The 16,001-nt window shown below is 59.0% G+C and overlaps 1 protein-coding gene across 3 annotated transcripts in view; it reads left to right on the top strand.

Moving 5' to 3' along the window:
- The window catches only part of CAMK2B (calcium/calmodulin dependent protein kinase II beta), an 88,411-nt gene that overhangs the window by 31,222 nt on the left and 41,188 nt on the right, over window positions 1-16,001 (top strand). For all 3 annotated transcript variants that reach the window (XM_072965273.1, XM_072965272.1, XM_072965274.1), the window contains exons 2-3: window positions 325-419; window positions 15,485-15,544. In XM_072965273.1, the coding sequence (XP_072821374.1) occupies window positions 325-419; window positions 15,485-15,544 (155 nt within the window). The remainder of the gene's footprint in view (window positions 1-324; window positions 420-15,484; window positions 15,545-16,001) is intronic.

Genomic DNA, 16,001 nt, shown 5'->3' with positions numbered 1-16,001 from the left:
TCATTGCTCTGGGGAGACTCGCTGGGTCTCCCGGACTTGGCCTAAAGCACGGGAGGATGTACGCTCAGAGACCCCTGGACGGCCCCTCGGCCCAGCTGGCCCGTAAGGATGCCGAGGCTGGGGGTCTCGCAGGTGCTGGGATCTGCCAGCTGCTGGGAGAAGGGGCCCCTGTCAGGCTGGTGCCAGGTGGGACGGGCTGGGAGTCATTTGGAGAGGGACGCCCCTTCCTGGCACAGATCTCTGCCCGAGGCCTCGTGACTGGGTGGCCGGTGTTCACTGGGGGATTAATCAGCCCTCTGTCTCTGTTTCCCATTTCTTCCCCAGGGGGGCTTTCTCTGTGGTCCGACGCTGTGTCAAGCTCTGCACCGGCCATGAGTACGCAGCCAAGATCATCAACACCAAGAAGCTATCGGCCAGAGGTAGGGGATGGCTGTGCTGGCCGGCGTGGCCGGGTGCAGGGGCTGGAGCCTGTGCTGCAGGATGGGGCTTGGCCTGTGGCTCAGACGTGGGCACAGGGGGATCGGGGTTCGTGGCCACAGTGGGATGTGCACGATGCCTCCAGCCGAATGGGGCGGGGAGGGAGGGGCACCCATGCATCTTCAGATCTGGATTGTACTTTTGCTCTGGTGTAGGGGCTCATGGAGCCCCTACCTCATCTCACCAGGGCTGGAAGGGGAGAGGCATGTGGTTGCCAGGTCAGATAATGTCATTTCCCCAAGAACTGTGGGCCACAGGAGGACTGAGTGACCTGCAGACTTTGGGTGATGGGATGATGCTTGAGGGGTGGTGTGAATGGCGTGTTTCCTAACTCAGCCCCTGCAGGTCTTCCGGATGCAGGGATGCTGGGGTGAGCTCGGTGGGCCTGCAGGGCTGGGCGTGGTGCTGGCCCAGAGCTGGCCCTGGGCATGTGACCTCACCCCATCCAGCACCTCCAAAGCCGTTGCCAGGGGACGGCCCATTCTGGGCAGACAGACAGACCCCCATCCTCCTAGGATCCAATGATATTCCATTTGGTGAGGGATAGGGCGGGACCTGGGGGCAAGGGACGTGTGGTGAACAACTGTGACAAGGCCGTGGTGGAGATGCCACCCTGAGCAGGTGACGGCAGAGCTTGAAGTGCGGGCGTGAAGGGTCGGGAACCAGTGTGGGTGTGGAGGTGTGGGCTGTCTCAGCGAGGTGGCAGCACCACTACCACCCCCCAGTGCTATTGGGGGGGTCCCACGGGTCTCTGACCCTGGGGTCAGACAGGGGGCCGGGTGACCCGCGGGCAGAGAGAGCTGAGCTAAGCCCCTGGCCTGCGGCTCTCCCGCCTCCCAGTACGCCTGCGATCCCCATTAGCATCCAGACCCAATCTGAGCTAACTGAGAGGCTCTTCCTCCTGTGAAGAGGCCCTGATGGTAGGCAGTCCTGGCCCGAATCCCTCCCTGCTGTCGGTGCTGAGAACACCTCCGCGTGTGGGGTCTGCGGATGCCAGCCCAGCAGCCCATGGGGGCGGGCAGCCCAGCCCGCTGTGCGGTTCACTAAGCTGTGTGTAGGTGGTGTTTGGGAGCCTGCTGTGGACCAGGCCTTCGGAGCCGAGTGTCTCCAGGGGCGGGCACTCCTCTCCCAGTCCGTGCCTGGTAGGGCCAGTCCCAAGCCCTCCTGCGGGCTGCTGGTGCTGGGAGAGGGGACCACAGAGAGGAGTGGTGCGCGAGCCAGGGCAGCCCTGGGGCATGTGTGTTCAGGAAAGCTCAGATCCCTCAACTGAGCTGTAATAATGATAATAACGCTAAAGCTAACATTTACTGAGCGCTTGCTGTATGCACTGCACCGCCAGAACTCAGGGGAGCTTCCGTGGTCCCTGACATTGGGTGGGCGGCACGGGTGGGACAACGGTGTTAAGTGTTTTCAGAAGGATGTGCACACACATACGAAGTTCCTAAAGCAGGAGGAATGTTCCTTCTCATTCTGTAGTCTCATGCCAGGTCACAGGAAGAGAGAGAGCCCACCTTCAGGGGTCCCCCACACAAAGTCCCCTAGACTTCAGATGGCCTCTCCCTAGGGGAGACCCTCACTCATCCAGCAGGTGTACCCAGCCCCTCCCATGTGCCCAGCACAGAGGACGCGGTGGTGCATGAACACATCCAGATAAGCCACTACAGCCCTGTGTGTGGGTGGGAGCACAGGCGAGGGCACAAGGAAGTTGGATGGGTCTTGAAGGATGAATAGGAGTTCGTGAGACCCAGAAAACCACCTGAGTACATTTTCGTGGGATCATCCAGCCCCTCTCAAGTAACCTCACACTCCCCTGTTTGTACCCTCAAAGTGTTCTACAAATCGGGAGGATCGAGAGGAGTGGGAGTCTGAAATTCCCGGCATTCAACAATGACCAGGGTGGGTCATGGGAGGCGGGGCAGCCAGCCAGGGCTGATCTGGAATTGAAGCAGCTGGCCCTTGCCTGTTCTCCCGTAGGACCACTTTCCTGGTCAGGGAAGCCAGACACCCGCTGCTTTGCCTCCGCAATTGGGCCTCGGCATTGCCCAGGCCTGTGGAGGTCTCTGCATTCCCCCCATTTAACTTGTTATTATGGACAATTGCAAACGTCTCCAAGTTTAGAGAAAATGATAGAATGAGCCCCCAGCTTCAACAGTTACCCACTCTCAGCCAATTTTATTTCATCTGTAACTCTCCCCCGGCTCCTGTCCCCATATCTTGCAGCAGATCCCAGACCCAGACCACCCATCATTTCACCTCTAGTGTTCAGCATGTTTCTTTAACGGAAAAGGATTCTAGAAACAACCAACCACCTCCCTGTACAGGGGCCTAGGGATGATCTGACCCTCGCCAGCCCCTTCGGAGCTTTCCTAGCTGAGTGGGCAGAGGAGGGGTGAGGGGAGAGGATTTCGGGTCTTCGCACCCCAGGGCCTTGCACCTGCCTTCTCTCTGGAAATGCTTTTCCTGAACTTTGTACCTGCTTAACTCATGTTGATGGCACTTCCTCAGAGGGGTCTCCCCTGAGCATCCAGTGGGAATCAGAGACCGTATGTTTATTTTGTAGCTGTCTCTTCCACCAGACTGGCAGGCTGTGCAGGCAGGACTTTCATTCACCACTGTATCGGGCACACCCGGCCCACACCCTGACAGGTGGTGAACTCTCCATACATGTTTGAATGAATGAATGGATTTGACCGAGCGGGTGTGCAGTCTGTGCCAGAGTCAGGCTAGTCTCCCAGGTGTGAAGCTGGGGTGGGGACTGGGTGGAAGAGGGTTTGCTCCAGGGTCAAGTTTGCAGGGGAGGCCCCTGGTCGCTGAGCACCTGAGCATTTGGGAAGTCCAAGTTCAGGAGAATTTCTGTGGTGAAGCCTGGGGTGGTGGGAAAGCGGGGAGAGGAGGCCAGGAGCCTGCTGCTCCTCCCTGAGTCCTGGTGGCCTCCATGCAGCCCGCATCTGTGTCCTGCAGGATCAGACGTGCTCCAAGTAGAGCAAGTGTCCTGAAGCCAGACCAGCTCCACCCCCATCAGCACGAAGCCCATTACAGGGATGCTTGCCTCAGCTTTTCTGGAAAGTGGGGGTGGAGAGGGGGCTCATGGGTGGGCAGGAGGATGCAGGGGAAGTGCCCTAGAAAGACAGACAGTCGGGAAGTGGAGGCTGGACCTAGAGGCCAAAGGGGAAGCCCTTCCCTCCACCCCTCCTGCTTCGCTTTCAGTGCAGTGTGGAGAGGCCTCACTCAGCCCTGCAGGGACCGAGGACCCCAGGACTGAGGAGACAAACTTCCAATGATAAAGAAAGCCCCAGGAGGGCGACGCTGGCACTGGACGCAGAAAAACTGCCCCACCCGGTAACTGACAGTTCTTGGGGCCACAAGGACACTGCGGACGGCACCCAGCTTATGCCGAGGCTGTAAGAGTTAGATTTTTAAAATTTAATACTTAATTAAATAGAGGATTGTGAGACATTCAGAATCTGTGAATGTACTGAATAATTAGAGATGATTAAACTACTGTTAACAAAAGCAGTTAGAGGAAAATGAATTGACAGGGGGAGGGGGAGGGGGATCATCAGGCACATGGGTCAAAAAAGCATTTCTTGTTGTTCCTGCCTCCCCCCGACCCCCAAGCTCACTGTCACTAAGTGGCTGTTTTCTGGGGCTGATTTGGTGTCTTTGGAGGGCACCCTGTGGCCTGAGCTCCATTAGTGTTCACTGGCTCCACGTGTCCAGGGAGCAGGTGCTGGAGAAGTGACCCCAGGCAGTGGCTGAAGTCGGAGGGAGGAAGGACCTGGCACAGGATCGGGGCCTTAGACGTGTGTTGTGCCCTGACCCTCAGCAGCAATCTTCAAGGGGCTTCTCAGTGGCCCCCACACATGCTCCGAGGTTGGAGGTGGGGGCCCCGTTCCAGACGAGGAAACTGAGTCGCACAGAAGCAGAGACTTGTTCGGGAATCCACGGCCCTAATGAGCAGAGCCCAGGTGTGGGGATCACCTCTGAGCCTCCTCCCGCCCCCAGGCTGGTGCCCAGTTCACCCTCAGGGGCCTGTGTGGCCTCTTCTGCCTGGGGGTGGGGAGTGGGCGCTCCTGCCCAAGGTGTGATGGGGAGGAGCTGTCTTGTCTCTGGGGGTGCTCTGGGGCTGAGCCTGCACCACACGCCCCACACCCAGCTTCCTCCCTTGGGCCAAACCTCCCTTTGCTCATGGGGGAACCGGGAACCGGGAACCGGGAACCGGGAACCGGGGGCTCTCCTACTGCAGCGCGACTGCGACTTTCCGGTCCGGCCCCCCACAACCGGCAAGCGGGAAGACAGCCTCGAGCCAGAGGATAACGGGCCCCGGGAACTGGGTTACCAGAGGACGCGGCGGCGCCGCATTGCAGGGGCGGCTGAGCATGCGCGGGCGGGCGCCCCTCCCTCCCCTCCGGTCTCCGTCCTCCCTTCCCTCCCCGGCTCAGGCCCCCTCCCCTCCCTTCTGCGCTCCCCGTCGGGCAGCCCTCCCCCGCCCCCTCCCTAGCAGCTCCTAGCGCCCCAGGGGCGGAGCCAGGCCCTCACTGTATGATGTCCCAATTCCAGATAAATAGTAATTTTTTAGAATAAGTATCTCCAACCCCCCCAGCCAGCTTTTCGTGGACCCTGCTCTCAAGTCAGGGCCTCAGGGGATTCTGGGCAGTGGGAGGGGTCTCCCTAGGGACCTGGAGGGTAGGCGGGAGTGGGAATCCCTCCCTTTGCCTCAGGGTCAACCTTTATCTGGGCAGACCCATCCCTCCCAGGTTCTGTTGCCAGGACTTGGGTTTATGGGGAGCTGGGGGCGCCCTTCTGCAGGTGGGGAGGAAATAAGAGGGAGAGCTGGAGGCCCTTGTGGGCGGGGAGGACCCCCCAATTCCCATCCCAGGGGGAGGATGGGGGAGCAATGAAGGAACCAGGCTGGGGTTGCCAGATTTAGCAGTTAAATTTGAATTTCAGATAGACGAGAAAAAATCTTTAAATGCAAATATGTCCCAAACTGCATAGGACATACTTACACTAGAAACGTGTTTGTTGTTTGTCAGCATTTGGGACATACTTATGCTAAAAAATCCATGTTGCTTATCTGAAATTCAGATTTAACTGGTCATTTTGTGTTTTATCAGACAATGCGAAACAGAACTGTTGAGAGAAAAGATTTTTGTAATTGATTTTTCAACCATATAGGCTAAGTTGAAGCGTCCCCAAATTGGGGTGAAGGCAAGGAGGAGAAGAAACGGGGTGGAAGCCAGGCTGTGTGGCCAGGGGTCCTGGGGGACACTGCCATCCCCCTCCATGTTCTTGGTGGCCTCACCTGCGAGGTGGAGAGTGTGGGTGGGCAGCTCTGTGACACTCCTGCCCCATGCTTTCAGCTTAAGAACTGAACCAAATGAGGGCCTGGTCTGGGTCACCAGTGACTACAGATGGCAGGAGGAGGCTGGTGGGAAGGAGGGGAGCACGCACGTCCCAGAGACCTTGCTGAGTCTGAGAAGGACCCTGATGGGGTGAGCCCTGCACCCACCGGGAGCCGCCCCCTAGCCTGGAAAGCACGCAGTCTCTGCTCACCCTCAAGAGCATATCCAGGCTGTGTGGCTGCGGGAGTGTTGTGGGCTCTGTCTTCGGGGTGGGCTGTGATGAGACCCTACCCCAGGTGTGGGACCTGTTGCTGGGCTCCTGGGGAAGGAAGCAGGAAAGGAGGCGGCCCCTGGTGGGCTCCTGCTGTCACCACGCCCTACTGCACTGGAGGGTGGTACTGTCCCATTGTACAGTTGACAAAACTGAGGACTTGAGACGATAGCCATTTTTGTTCACATCACCTCCTTCCCGCTCATTGATGAGGATGGGAGCCCACCCCAGGGTCATGGGCATGATTGAACATGGGACACCGACCCCAGAAACTGGGATGGACAGCAGTCTGTGCACACAGGCCCAGAGCCTGGGGAGGACCCCGTGTGTCCCGCAGGCCACGCACGCAGGGTGAGCTCGGGGGAGAGTGATCAGTGGACTGTGAGAGGCAGGCTTTGTAGTGACAAGAGAGTGTGGTGCCCCTGATCCTGGCAGGGGTATGTGGTTGACTCGTTTGAATAATTCCTCACTGGCAGGGAACCGAGGCCACTGCTTGGGGATAGGCCAGCTCTGCGCCTGGTCTGTCTGGGGAGGAGGGCTGTGTGGCGGGGAGGTGGCGAGTGGAGAGCGATGTGGGGAGGGGAGCTGTGGGGACCTCAGGGCATCACATCACACAGAGGGCATCAGTTTTAGACCTTACATCATGAAATGTCATGTCTGTTTCAAAGCTGAGCTGTGCCGGGTGTCGGGTGATGATGGCTCTGAGCCTGTAGAGGGCGCCTGTGCGCCCACAGAGGACTAGCTGAAAAGCCACGGAGTCAGGGCTCTGGGGACCACATGGCCAGCAAACGGCTCAGAGGCTCAGCCGCGGTGTGGGGAGCGGACGGATGCCGGCCGGCCGAGCTCCCCTGTGCGCGCGGCGCTCGTCAGCGCCCCCCCCCCAGAGCCCTTCCTTTGTTCCGGCGAGGTTGCGGCAGCTGCAGGACGCACGCAGGCGCCGCCCCACCACCGGGCCGGTGTGGCTGCCGGGTGATGCTGGTGGGATAATTGCTGGGTGCCGTGCTGCCTTTTTAAAACAAAACATGCACAAGGAGCCACAGTGGGAGCTGCCCTTTTCATCGTCAGGGCTCTCTGCCGGCGCCCACCAGGGCTGCAGCACGATGACAGTGCTAGATCTGGAGCAGGATGGGCGCCCCCAGGGCCCAAGGTGCTCCCCGGGAGAGTGGGCTGGAGTCAAGCGTGTCAGCCCATTGCAGGCTTGAGAAGCCCCCTGGGAAAGACTGTGGGACATCTGGGTCTCCGTGCCAGCGCCCCGGGTGGTGGCCCAGCTCCACCCCAACCCCGGGCTTTCCTGTGCCCCATCTGAAAGTTGGGGCGATGTTAATAACAGCCCTACCCTGCAGGGAGCCCTTGGCAACTTTCAGGGCCTAAGAAGAGCCAAAGAGCCAGATCTGCAAACAGTAGACACTGACCTGAGGTGGACCCGCAGGCCGTCTTGTGCTCTGGAGCAGAGGAACCAGCAGGATCTTAGGGCAACGCCCCCTGCGACCTTCTTCCAACCCCTGAACCAGCTGCTGCCCAGTGACAGTGACTGCACGGTCAGGCCCCGCCGCAGGACCCTGCGCTGCCCCCGGGGTTGGGCTGGTTTGGCACCCGTATCCCAGTCCCGTGAGCCCTGTCAGGAGGTGAGAGCCCCGAAGCCCTGATTTGGGGATGTTCTTCCAGAAAGTCGTGTCCTCCCCTGTAGCCCGTCTGTCCTGCGCCCAGAAAGAGGATGAAGCTGAGGTTGGAGCCTCCAGGGCCAGCAGGTGCTTGAAGGAGCCTGTCTGCTCTGGTCTTCCCACCCCCCGTGCCCGCTCATCCCCTTCCTGGGACCCTGAGGGCATGACTGTGGGCCGTGGCAGGAGGGCGCCGTGGAGGGCGCCGTGGGCTCTGCCGGCTGCCGTGAACGACCGGGACTTTCTAACAGATTCTGACCAGCAGTTCGGAGCCACAAGGGCTGCCAGCCTGGGTTCCCGTGCTCTGTCCCTTGGGACTTTGAGAACTTTGGGATGTGTGAGTTAGGGAGTTGATGCTGGAGAGTGATCAGTACGAGCTGGAATGAGGTGGGATGTGGATCTCCATGAGCCTCCGAGAATTCTAGAAAGCTCTCTGGTGCCATCCTATGGCGTAGGTGATGGAGACAGGTGGGAAAGAGAGGAAGGAACCCTGAGTGGTGCGTCCCAGGGCCCACAGGGGCAGGTCACCTGGAGACAATGGGTCGCAGCCATCGTGCCCAACCCCCCACCCCCACCCCCACCTCCTCTGGAAGAATCAAAGCCCCCAGAGAGGAGAGTGGGGACAGCTGCTGGCGTCCTGAATGTTCTGTTGGACAGAGGATGGAGGGAGGAAGCAGGAAAAAAAGCAGGGCAGGCTGGGGGTTCCTCTCTTCCGTGGCCTCTCTCTCTGGGAACCTCCCCCCGCCCCTTTTCACACATGGGAAACTGAGACTTCGAGAACAAGGCTTGGCCCCCTTCAGGGCCTTGTGTCCAGTGTCCCTGCAGCCACCCGAGCCTGGCCCGTAGGCGACCTCACCGTCTCCCAGCTTGACAGTGTTGGTTTGGGTTCACTGCTGGTTTAGCCTGGAAGGAACGGGGGCCCAGGCAGCCCCCTACCCTGCAGAGCCAACAGAATAGGACGTGGGAGCTGGCTGCCCTGGAAGGGTATGGCCCTCCTCAAACCTCCTGAGGTGGTCGGCATCACCATCTGGCCTCCTCCCCGACCCCAGACCTAGGGGAGCAGCTTTGTCTCTGGCTGGTGCGTGGCCCCAAGCCTTTGGTCACAACAACCATGGTGAGGACACGCGAGGTAGCCGAGGGCAGGGGCTGCTGCCTCCAACTGCAGCCCCCAGTCCACGGCTCCGTTTTCAGGCAGGTGGTCCTACAGACGGGTCAACCTCTGGGGTCTGTTCCTCCCACACCTCACAGCCTGAAGGCCAGCCAACCTTGCCCACCCCTTCCCTGTGGGCATCCTTTTCTCCTGGGGCCTCGGGTTGGGTGTCCACGCTTTAGGGCAGAAGTGGACGGTGACCCCGGGATGGGCCAGACCCCAATATGATGCTCAGATCCCTGCTGGCTCAGTGCCCAGGAGTTACCGGGTTTGACGGGGTGTCCTGGGCGGCAGCCACAGCGGCCCAAGACCTCCAGCTGGCGCCATGGCATGTCCCAGCCTCCCCGTCCCAGGCCAGGGCCCCAGCAGAGCGCCTTCCTGTCCTCCATCCCCAGCTCTCCCTGGCCAGGTCGTCCTCCAGCCAGGGAGGGAACTGCGGAAGCCAGTCCTTGTGCTGGTGTGGGCTCCCCAGTGAGTGCAGCCCGCCCGGCCCCAGGGGCCCGTGGAGGTCCAGGGGCTGTCCCAGGAGAAGAGAGCGTTTCTGAGCCCTTCCACGTGCCAGGCGGTGTGGACTTGCCCTGTGGGATTTCCTGTTTGGTCCAGCATGACCTGTCCTCATTCCCGGCTTCCTGAGATGTGGCCTCACTTGTCCCAGGCCCGGCCTGGGGGAGAGGCTGGCAGCGTGTCCTGCTGGGTGTGCCTCCTGTCTTCCCCCTCCTGTCCCTCCTCCGCCCCCGCCTGGTGCCTCGCGGGTGTCCTTCTGCTGGTGACAGCACTGCTGCTGCTCCTGGCAGCTGGCGAGGGACCAGGCACCCACCCACGTCCCTCCTGTCCCCCCTCTCCTGGCTCCTCTCACCCTCTCCACCCCCCCCTCGCCCTGATCTGTTGTGAGTCACCCACAGCCAGGGAGTAGATGGGGGCTGGGAGGGTTGTTGGAGGGGCCTGGGGGACTGGGGAGGGGGCTGTCACTGGGGTGGCTGTGAGGGAGGCCACCAGCCTTGAGTCCAGGCCTGGCCTTGGGGACTCTGAGCGCCTCTGGGTGCCTGTTTCCTGGACTGTGACCATGCCCCACTCTGCGGGGTACAGCAGGGCCCACGATCGTCCTCTCCCACCCCTGAGGGTTGCATTTCTCCTACCGCCCTCAGCAGCCTCCTTTTCATTCTGGTTAAACTCGAGGTGCCCTCACCTGGGGGACCCTGCCCAGGAGGACCATGCCTGGGGAAACCGCCCCGTTGATGAGTTTTGGGGCGGTGAAGAGCTGGTTTGAGCCTCCCGCTGCCATTCCTCAAGGGGTTATTGGAGTGAAACAGTTAATGCCTGCAACGTGCAGACAGCGCCCACGTGTGGTCGCGAGTGGAAGTGCTTGTCTCTTCCTGCCACTTGAGGTCCCCTGCCCATCCCCTTCTCGGTAATGGGTGCCAGCCAGGGCACAGTGACAGCCCCAAGCAGGCCCCCTCTCCGGCTCCTGGGGGCTCTTGGGATCTGGAAGCTGCTGTCCTGTGTGGGGTGTGCACCCAGCTTGAAGCATGCAGGGCTCCCTGGGTCCCCTGACCTCTGAGCCTGGGGGCACCCCACACCTCGGGGACGCCCAGAGTGCAGGGCGGGCCTGACACAGGTGGAAGCAGAATCACCCAGAAAGGACCCTCACGAGCTGTGGCTGGAGTTCAGGAGGGTGGCAGGCGGGCGATCACAGGTCCACTGTAGCTTGTGTCTTTCAGTCAAGTTGCTTTTGTTTTGTTCTGTTTGATAAGCACATTTATGGGGGTATAAGTGACTGCTGTGTTTTATCCGTGGGGTGCTTCTCTGGCAGGAGAATGAAGTAGCTTGTTTTATGCCTCTGCTGGCCCTGTCTCAGGTACAGGTGGAAGTACCACGTGTGTGTGTGTGTGTCAGGTTGCCTCAGACTGAACCAGCCAGTCACCTTTGACCACGGACCCACATGTGCTTAGGCTGGTCTCCATGTGGGGTGCGGATCCTAAGATGCCCAAGCATTTAAGAGATAGCTGAACTCGGGAGCTCCCTTTCAGAGATTCACATCACAGAGGGTGTAAGAACCGAGTCTGACCCCCATGGATGGCAGATGTCTTCAAAACCTCACTCAGCTGGTCCCCCTCTCAGTCCCCCGCAGGCAGCACCAGGGCCTCTGACTCTGCTGTCCTCAGGGCTCATGGCACTGCTGCATGTGCTCCTGGGGACACATGGGTCCTGGGGACACGGTCAGTGCTGGCCTGGGGTCTGTGGCTGGGAGGAGGGCAGAGAGGCCTCCCCTTGGTGGGGCAGGGTTCTGGAGGCTCAGGGCCACTTGGCTGGTGCCCTCACTCCCTGGCGCCCCATCCTTCCACACACCGTTTCTGAGGTCATCCTCAGACCTTCCATGGAAAAGCCGGCATTGAAGGTGCATTCCCCAGAGCAGTGCATGTGAGGGGTGATGCAAGGACTGACCGGGGAGAGGGGTCCCAACCCTGTCCGGGGGCTCACTTGTCCTTGGTTTCAAGCCTGCACAGGTGTGGCCCACGTTCCTAGACACATACCGAATGTTCCATGACAAAACACCAGCCAATGTGGCAGCGGGGCTACAAGCAGCAGGTGCCTGGGCCTCAGGGCAACTCTGGGCACCGGGACCCTTAGGGCACCTGGTCACAGCCCTGGGAAGGCCCTTTTGGTGTTCTTGGCTGGGCTCAAGGCCCCCGTGGCCTCCACAGCCCTGGTAGGTGGCTGGTTGGCCCCTCCTGGGGTCTCCTGCATCCCGCCCAGCCAGCACATCACTGCAGTGGGCATGACAGGGTCTGGCTGCTCAGGAATACTCTTGGGACCTGCCTCAGGAGCGGGTACTGGGCTGGGTCCCCTGGGGTGCCGATGGGCCCTTGGCAGGGTGGGCAGCATTCCGGCTGGATTCTTTCCATGGGTCTGGTCCGCTCAGTGGTTACTGCCATGGTCTTCTGAGTCCAGGCAGGTCCCTGGGGCCAGAGCCCCGGAAAGGAGGCAGGCTGGCAGGGATGAGCAGGTGCAATGAGACATCGCAGGGCCACTGGCCTGTCCCATGTCCTGCTGCCCGCACGAGGTAGAGTGGAGGTGGCTTCCCAGATTCCCACTGATGGTTTAGGGCCAGGACACACTTCTTGCGAATTGGACTAAATTTGACTCACCTAACTGTGTCTACGATGGGTTTTACAACGGTAGTCGAGAGTTCAGAAATAACTCCTCAACGTTGCAGAGAAAAAATCATGGGATGTGGGCAGAGTTAGGATGCTGGTCCCTTCCCTGGCCACATGCCTGGCCCGGGATGAGCCTTCTGGACCAAGAGGGACAACCTCCTCCCCCATCCCCTCTCCTGTGGCCTCTGGTTTCCATCCATGGTCACGGAATATCAAGCTTCAATTTTTAATTCCAGGGCAAATGTTATCATAGCAGGTTTTATGACACAGCCTCATCGTATTTAACCAGTGAGTTTGTATTCACTGGAGACAGGATCAAACTTTTTTTTCAAATAAGAAAGAATGGTTTGCCCTATTGTACAAGTAACACAAGATTGTTGTCAAAGTAGGGGGGAAATATAAATGATAAAAATTACCCGTAATTTTGTTGCCCAGAGTGAAGCAGTTACCGTCTTGCTGGGATGTAAACACATAGACTTTTACCAGCTCAGAGCAGGTGTCATGATGTGCACTTTCAGAGTTCCTCTCTGGCCGAGCGCTGCAGCATCGGGCACAGAAAGGGCGCAGCTGGGAGGGTCAGTGACCTGCGTGGCTGGGGTGGACACTGGCGCCTGGTCTGGTCAGCCTGGTGCCCCTTCTTGGCCTCTTTCAAATAAATCATTTATCGCCCCAAACACAGTCAAGAGTAGGTCAAGTTTTTTTTCTTTCTTTTTTTTTTGGCTAAGGCTCTGCCCTTGGTGATGTTTCAGTAATAAAATATAGTTATCTGCTTCCCAAAGATGAGTTCCCACACCGAGTTTTTCACCTGATTTTTTATTTATGACTGCAATCAGGCAATTGTTTCCAGAGAAAACTGCCTCAGCTCCCACCACCTGACCTTCTTGGACTCTCCCTGACCTAGCCTTGCTCCGGCCCCATCCACGTGCAGATGGGTTTCTTGGGATCCACGTCGGAAGGACTCAGCTAGGACATTACGGGGACTGTCGGTTAGATTGAGGACCACGTCTGCATTCAATTTAGCAAGTGGGGTAACTGCACCGAGATTACTAAGAGAATGTCCTTGTTCTTACAAAATACACGCTGAGGTGTTACCTGCAAAAGGACGTGAAGTCTGGGGCTTCCTCGCAAACGCTTCAGGAGTACGTCTATGTCTAGGAAGGCCAGAGATGTTGCAAAAATGCCTTCTATTAGTACATTGCACTATTCTTGCAACTTAAAGTTTGAAAAATGTTCGGAATAGTAAATATAAAAAACCACCATGAAAGGACAGAACAACCCCATGAACCCACCACCCTGTGTCTCCACATCCCCCGCCCCCAACACACAGAAGGGAGCTGCGGTCCTGGACGTGGCAAGGACTACTTCCCTGCTTTCCTGTAGAGCGAGCCTCACGTCTGCGGACACCTGCCCCCCACCTGCCCCACGTTACATTCAGTGTTGCTTGATTTTGAGCTTCGTACAGACGTACTGTCGTGTGTCTTCTTTTGTGACAGTTCTCCATGCATCCCTCCTAATGGTGACTCTTGGGCTGCTTCCAGCATCTTGTCTGCTGCCACCTTAGCCCCCGCTCCCCGCACAGCAGGGTGGGGGTGGACACCACACATGCTTGCTGCACTGGGTGTGGAGGTGAGGGCGCCAGGGAGGGCGTGAGGGTCTGTCCCGAAGGCCCAGCCCCTGCCCTGTGGTTCTGCCAGAGCCCTCCCAGTGCCAAGGGGCCTGGCGTGACCAATGGGAGCCAGGCGGGCAGCTCAGGGAGGTGTTCGCATTTCTGGGAGGCCTGAGTACCAATCCCGGGAGGAGGGAGAGCCAGTTGGATGCCCCAGGTGTTCCCAGAGAGATTCCTGTCTGCAGGCATGACTTTCCTGCTCAGGACAAAGGTGCATGAGTGCTTGCAAGTCTGTCCACGTTCAGATCTGTTCTGATGCTCCCAGCCCGCCACCAGCAGCCGGCCCAGGGCGAGCTGACCACAGACGAGTCGGTGGGCTGACGAGTCGGTGGGCTCCTTTCCTGCAGAAGGACATTTTGTTGTCCGGGTCTTTTTGCCCCAGGCAGAGGCAAGGATGGGCTGGCAGGTCTGAGGAGGCCTGCGGACTGGCTTTACTGCTTCTGAGGGCATTTTGTAATTAGCACATGAACAGTGTCCTGCTAGCGGAGGCTGTCAGGGGCTCCCGGTGAATCAGGTCTCGTTTGGTGTATTAATGTCCTCCTCAGGTCCTCACGGGGAGGGGCTCCGTGCACACAGGGGCTGGATGAGGGGCTCCAGGCCCCAGGCACACTCTCCCCAGTCACATCCTGCCCCCTGGCAGCCGCCATCCTCAACTTGAAAACCCCTGCCTTTCCTCCCTGTCCTGCCACACGTGTGTGCCCAGGGCCATGCGTGTGAACCTCAGTGTGAATGGAGCCCACTTTGGGTCTTTCTCTGTGAGCAGCTTTTCCTACTCAGCCTTATGTTGGGGTGTTGGGGCGACGTGCACTTGTGGAGGGGTGTATTCTGTTGTGTAATTATATATATTTATAACAAATTTTGTGTATTTATTTCTGCCTTCTCCGGTCAGTGGAAACGTGGGTTTTTTCCGTTTTTTTGCTATTACAATCTCCATCTGCTATTAAAATCCTCCTGGCACCGCTGTTTGCTTGCAAGATAAAATTCTGGCTGGTAAGTTGCTTGGCCCTTGAGGGGCCAGGCTCTGGAATCGGGGTCGTGTGCCTTTCACGGGTGGGCTGCGGGCCCGCTGGGATCGGCACCAGTCTTGCCCAGGGCAGCTTTCCTCTGACGCTTTGCTTTTTCTTTTTTGCCAGCGTTGCATAAACACCAGGGCCATCCAAATCCAGGGCTGTGTTTATGAGTTTGTGCGTGGGGGTGGCGTTCCGGTCGCGCACCCCTTTCCCCAGACGTCCAGCCAGAGTCCGGCTGAGGCCCCTGCGGACCCCGCACGCTGGTGGGACGGCCCCCGCCCGGCAGACAGTGCTGCTCTGCCAGCCCCACGGGCCGCCCCCGAGAACAAATTAGACTCCAGCAGAAAGCTCCGCGGAGTCTGGAATTAGGACACATTTAAGTCAAGGATTAAATTGGTGCTGTCAGTTCTGTTGCTGATGTGTGGCATTTTCTCTTCCTGAATCACCTAGGGAACCTTTGGGCCCCGAGGGAGCATCCGTCCCGCCTCCCTGGGCCTTGCGCTCCAGGCACTTGGCAGCTCAGCTCCAGCATTGCCAGCTGGGGGTCTGGGTCGGGAGGAGTGGGCCACAACCTGACGTGACCCCTGGGAAGGGGGCGGTCAGCCAGGTGGAGGCTGTCAGAGGTGGTGGCCACACGTCCCCTGGGCTGAAAGTCTTGGGGTTGGCGGCCTGTCCGGCGTGCAGTCAAGGGGCGCAAGGGTGTCACTGGCTGCAGGGACATGAAGTGATGCCGTGTCCCTTTCTGTCCCCAGATCACCAGAAGCTGGAGAGAGAGGCTCGAATCTGCCGTCTTCTGAAGCATTCCAACATCGGTGAGTGGCCTTCCAAGGGGGGCGGAGACAGGGGTCCCAGCTCTCTCTTACAGACCACGGGGAGACCCCAAAGGCTTCCCTTTCCTTCTCCATGGAAGTATCCCACCCAGACTCCTAGCAGCGTCTCCTCCTGACCTAGAAGTTCCAAAGGTCAAGGTCGGGCTTCGCCTGGACAGGTCCCCGCCCAGCACTTTGTAACTCCAAGCCGTGATTCTGGCGGAAACACACAGGGGTCTAATGTTCTGTGGCTCCACAAGACAGCTTGATTACAAAGAAAAAGTTGGGAAACCCCAAACCAGTCACAGACCACACAGGGCACAGCCCCAGCCTGCGGTCTGAGGTCTGATTCTGGAGACCCTCTGCCACCCTCCCCACCCCAGGCCTCCCCACCCCAGCCCAGGGCCCCTGGAACTGCAGTCCGGTGAGGAGGATCGGCTGTTCCTTGGGGGCCCACGAA

Source organism: Vicugna pacos, chromosome 7 (genome assembly GCF_048564905.1).
Source record: "Vicugna pacos chromosome 7, VicPac4, whole genome shotgun sequence".
NCBI classification, from domain to species: domain Eukaryota; kingdom Metazoa; phylum Chordata; class Mammalia; order Artiodactyla; family Camelidae; genus Vicugna; species Vicugna pacos.
The sequence above is the reverse complement of the archived record's forward strand: the minus strand, read 5'-3'. Positions and strand labels throughout refer to the sequence as shown.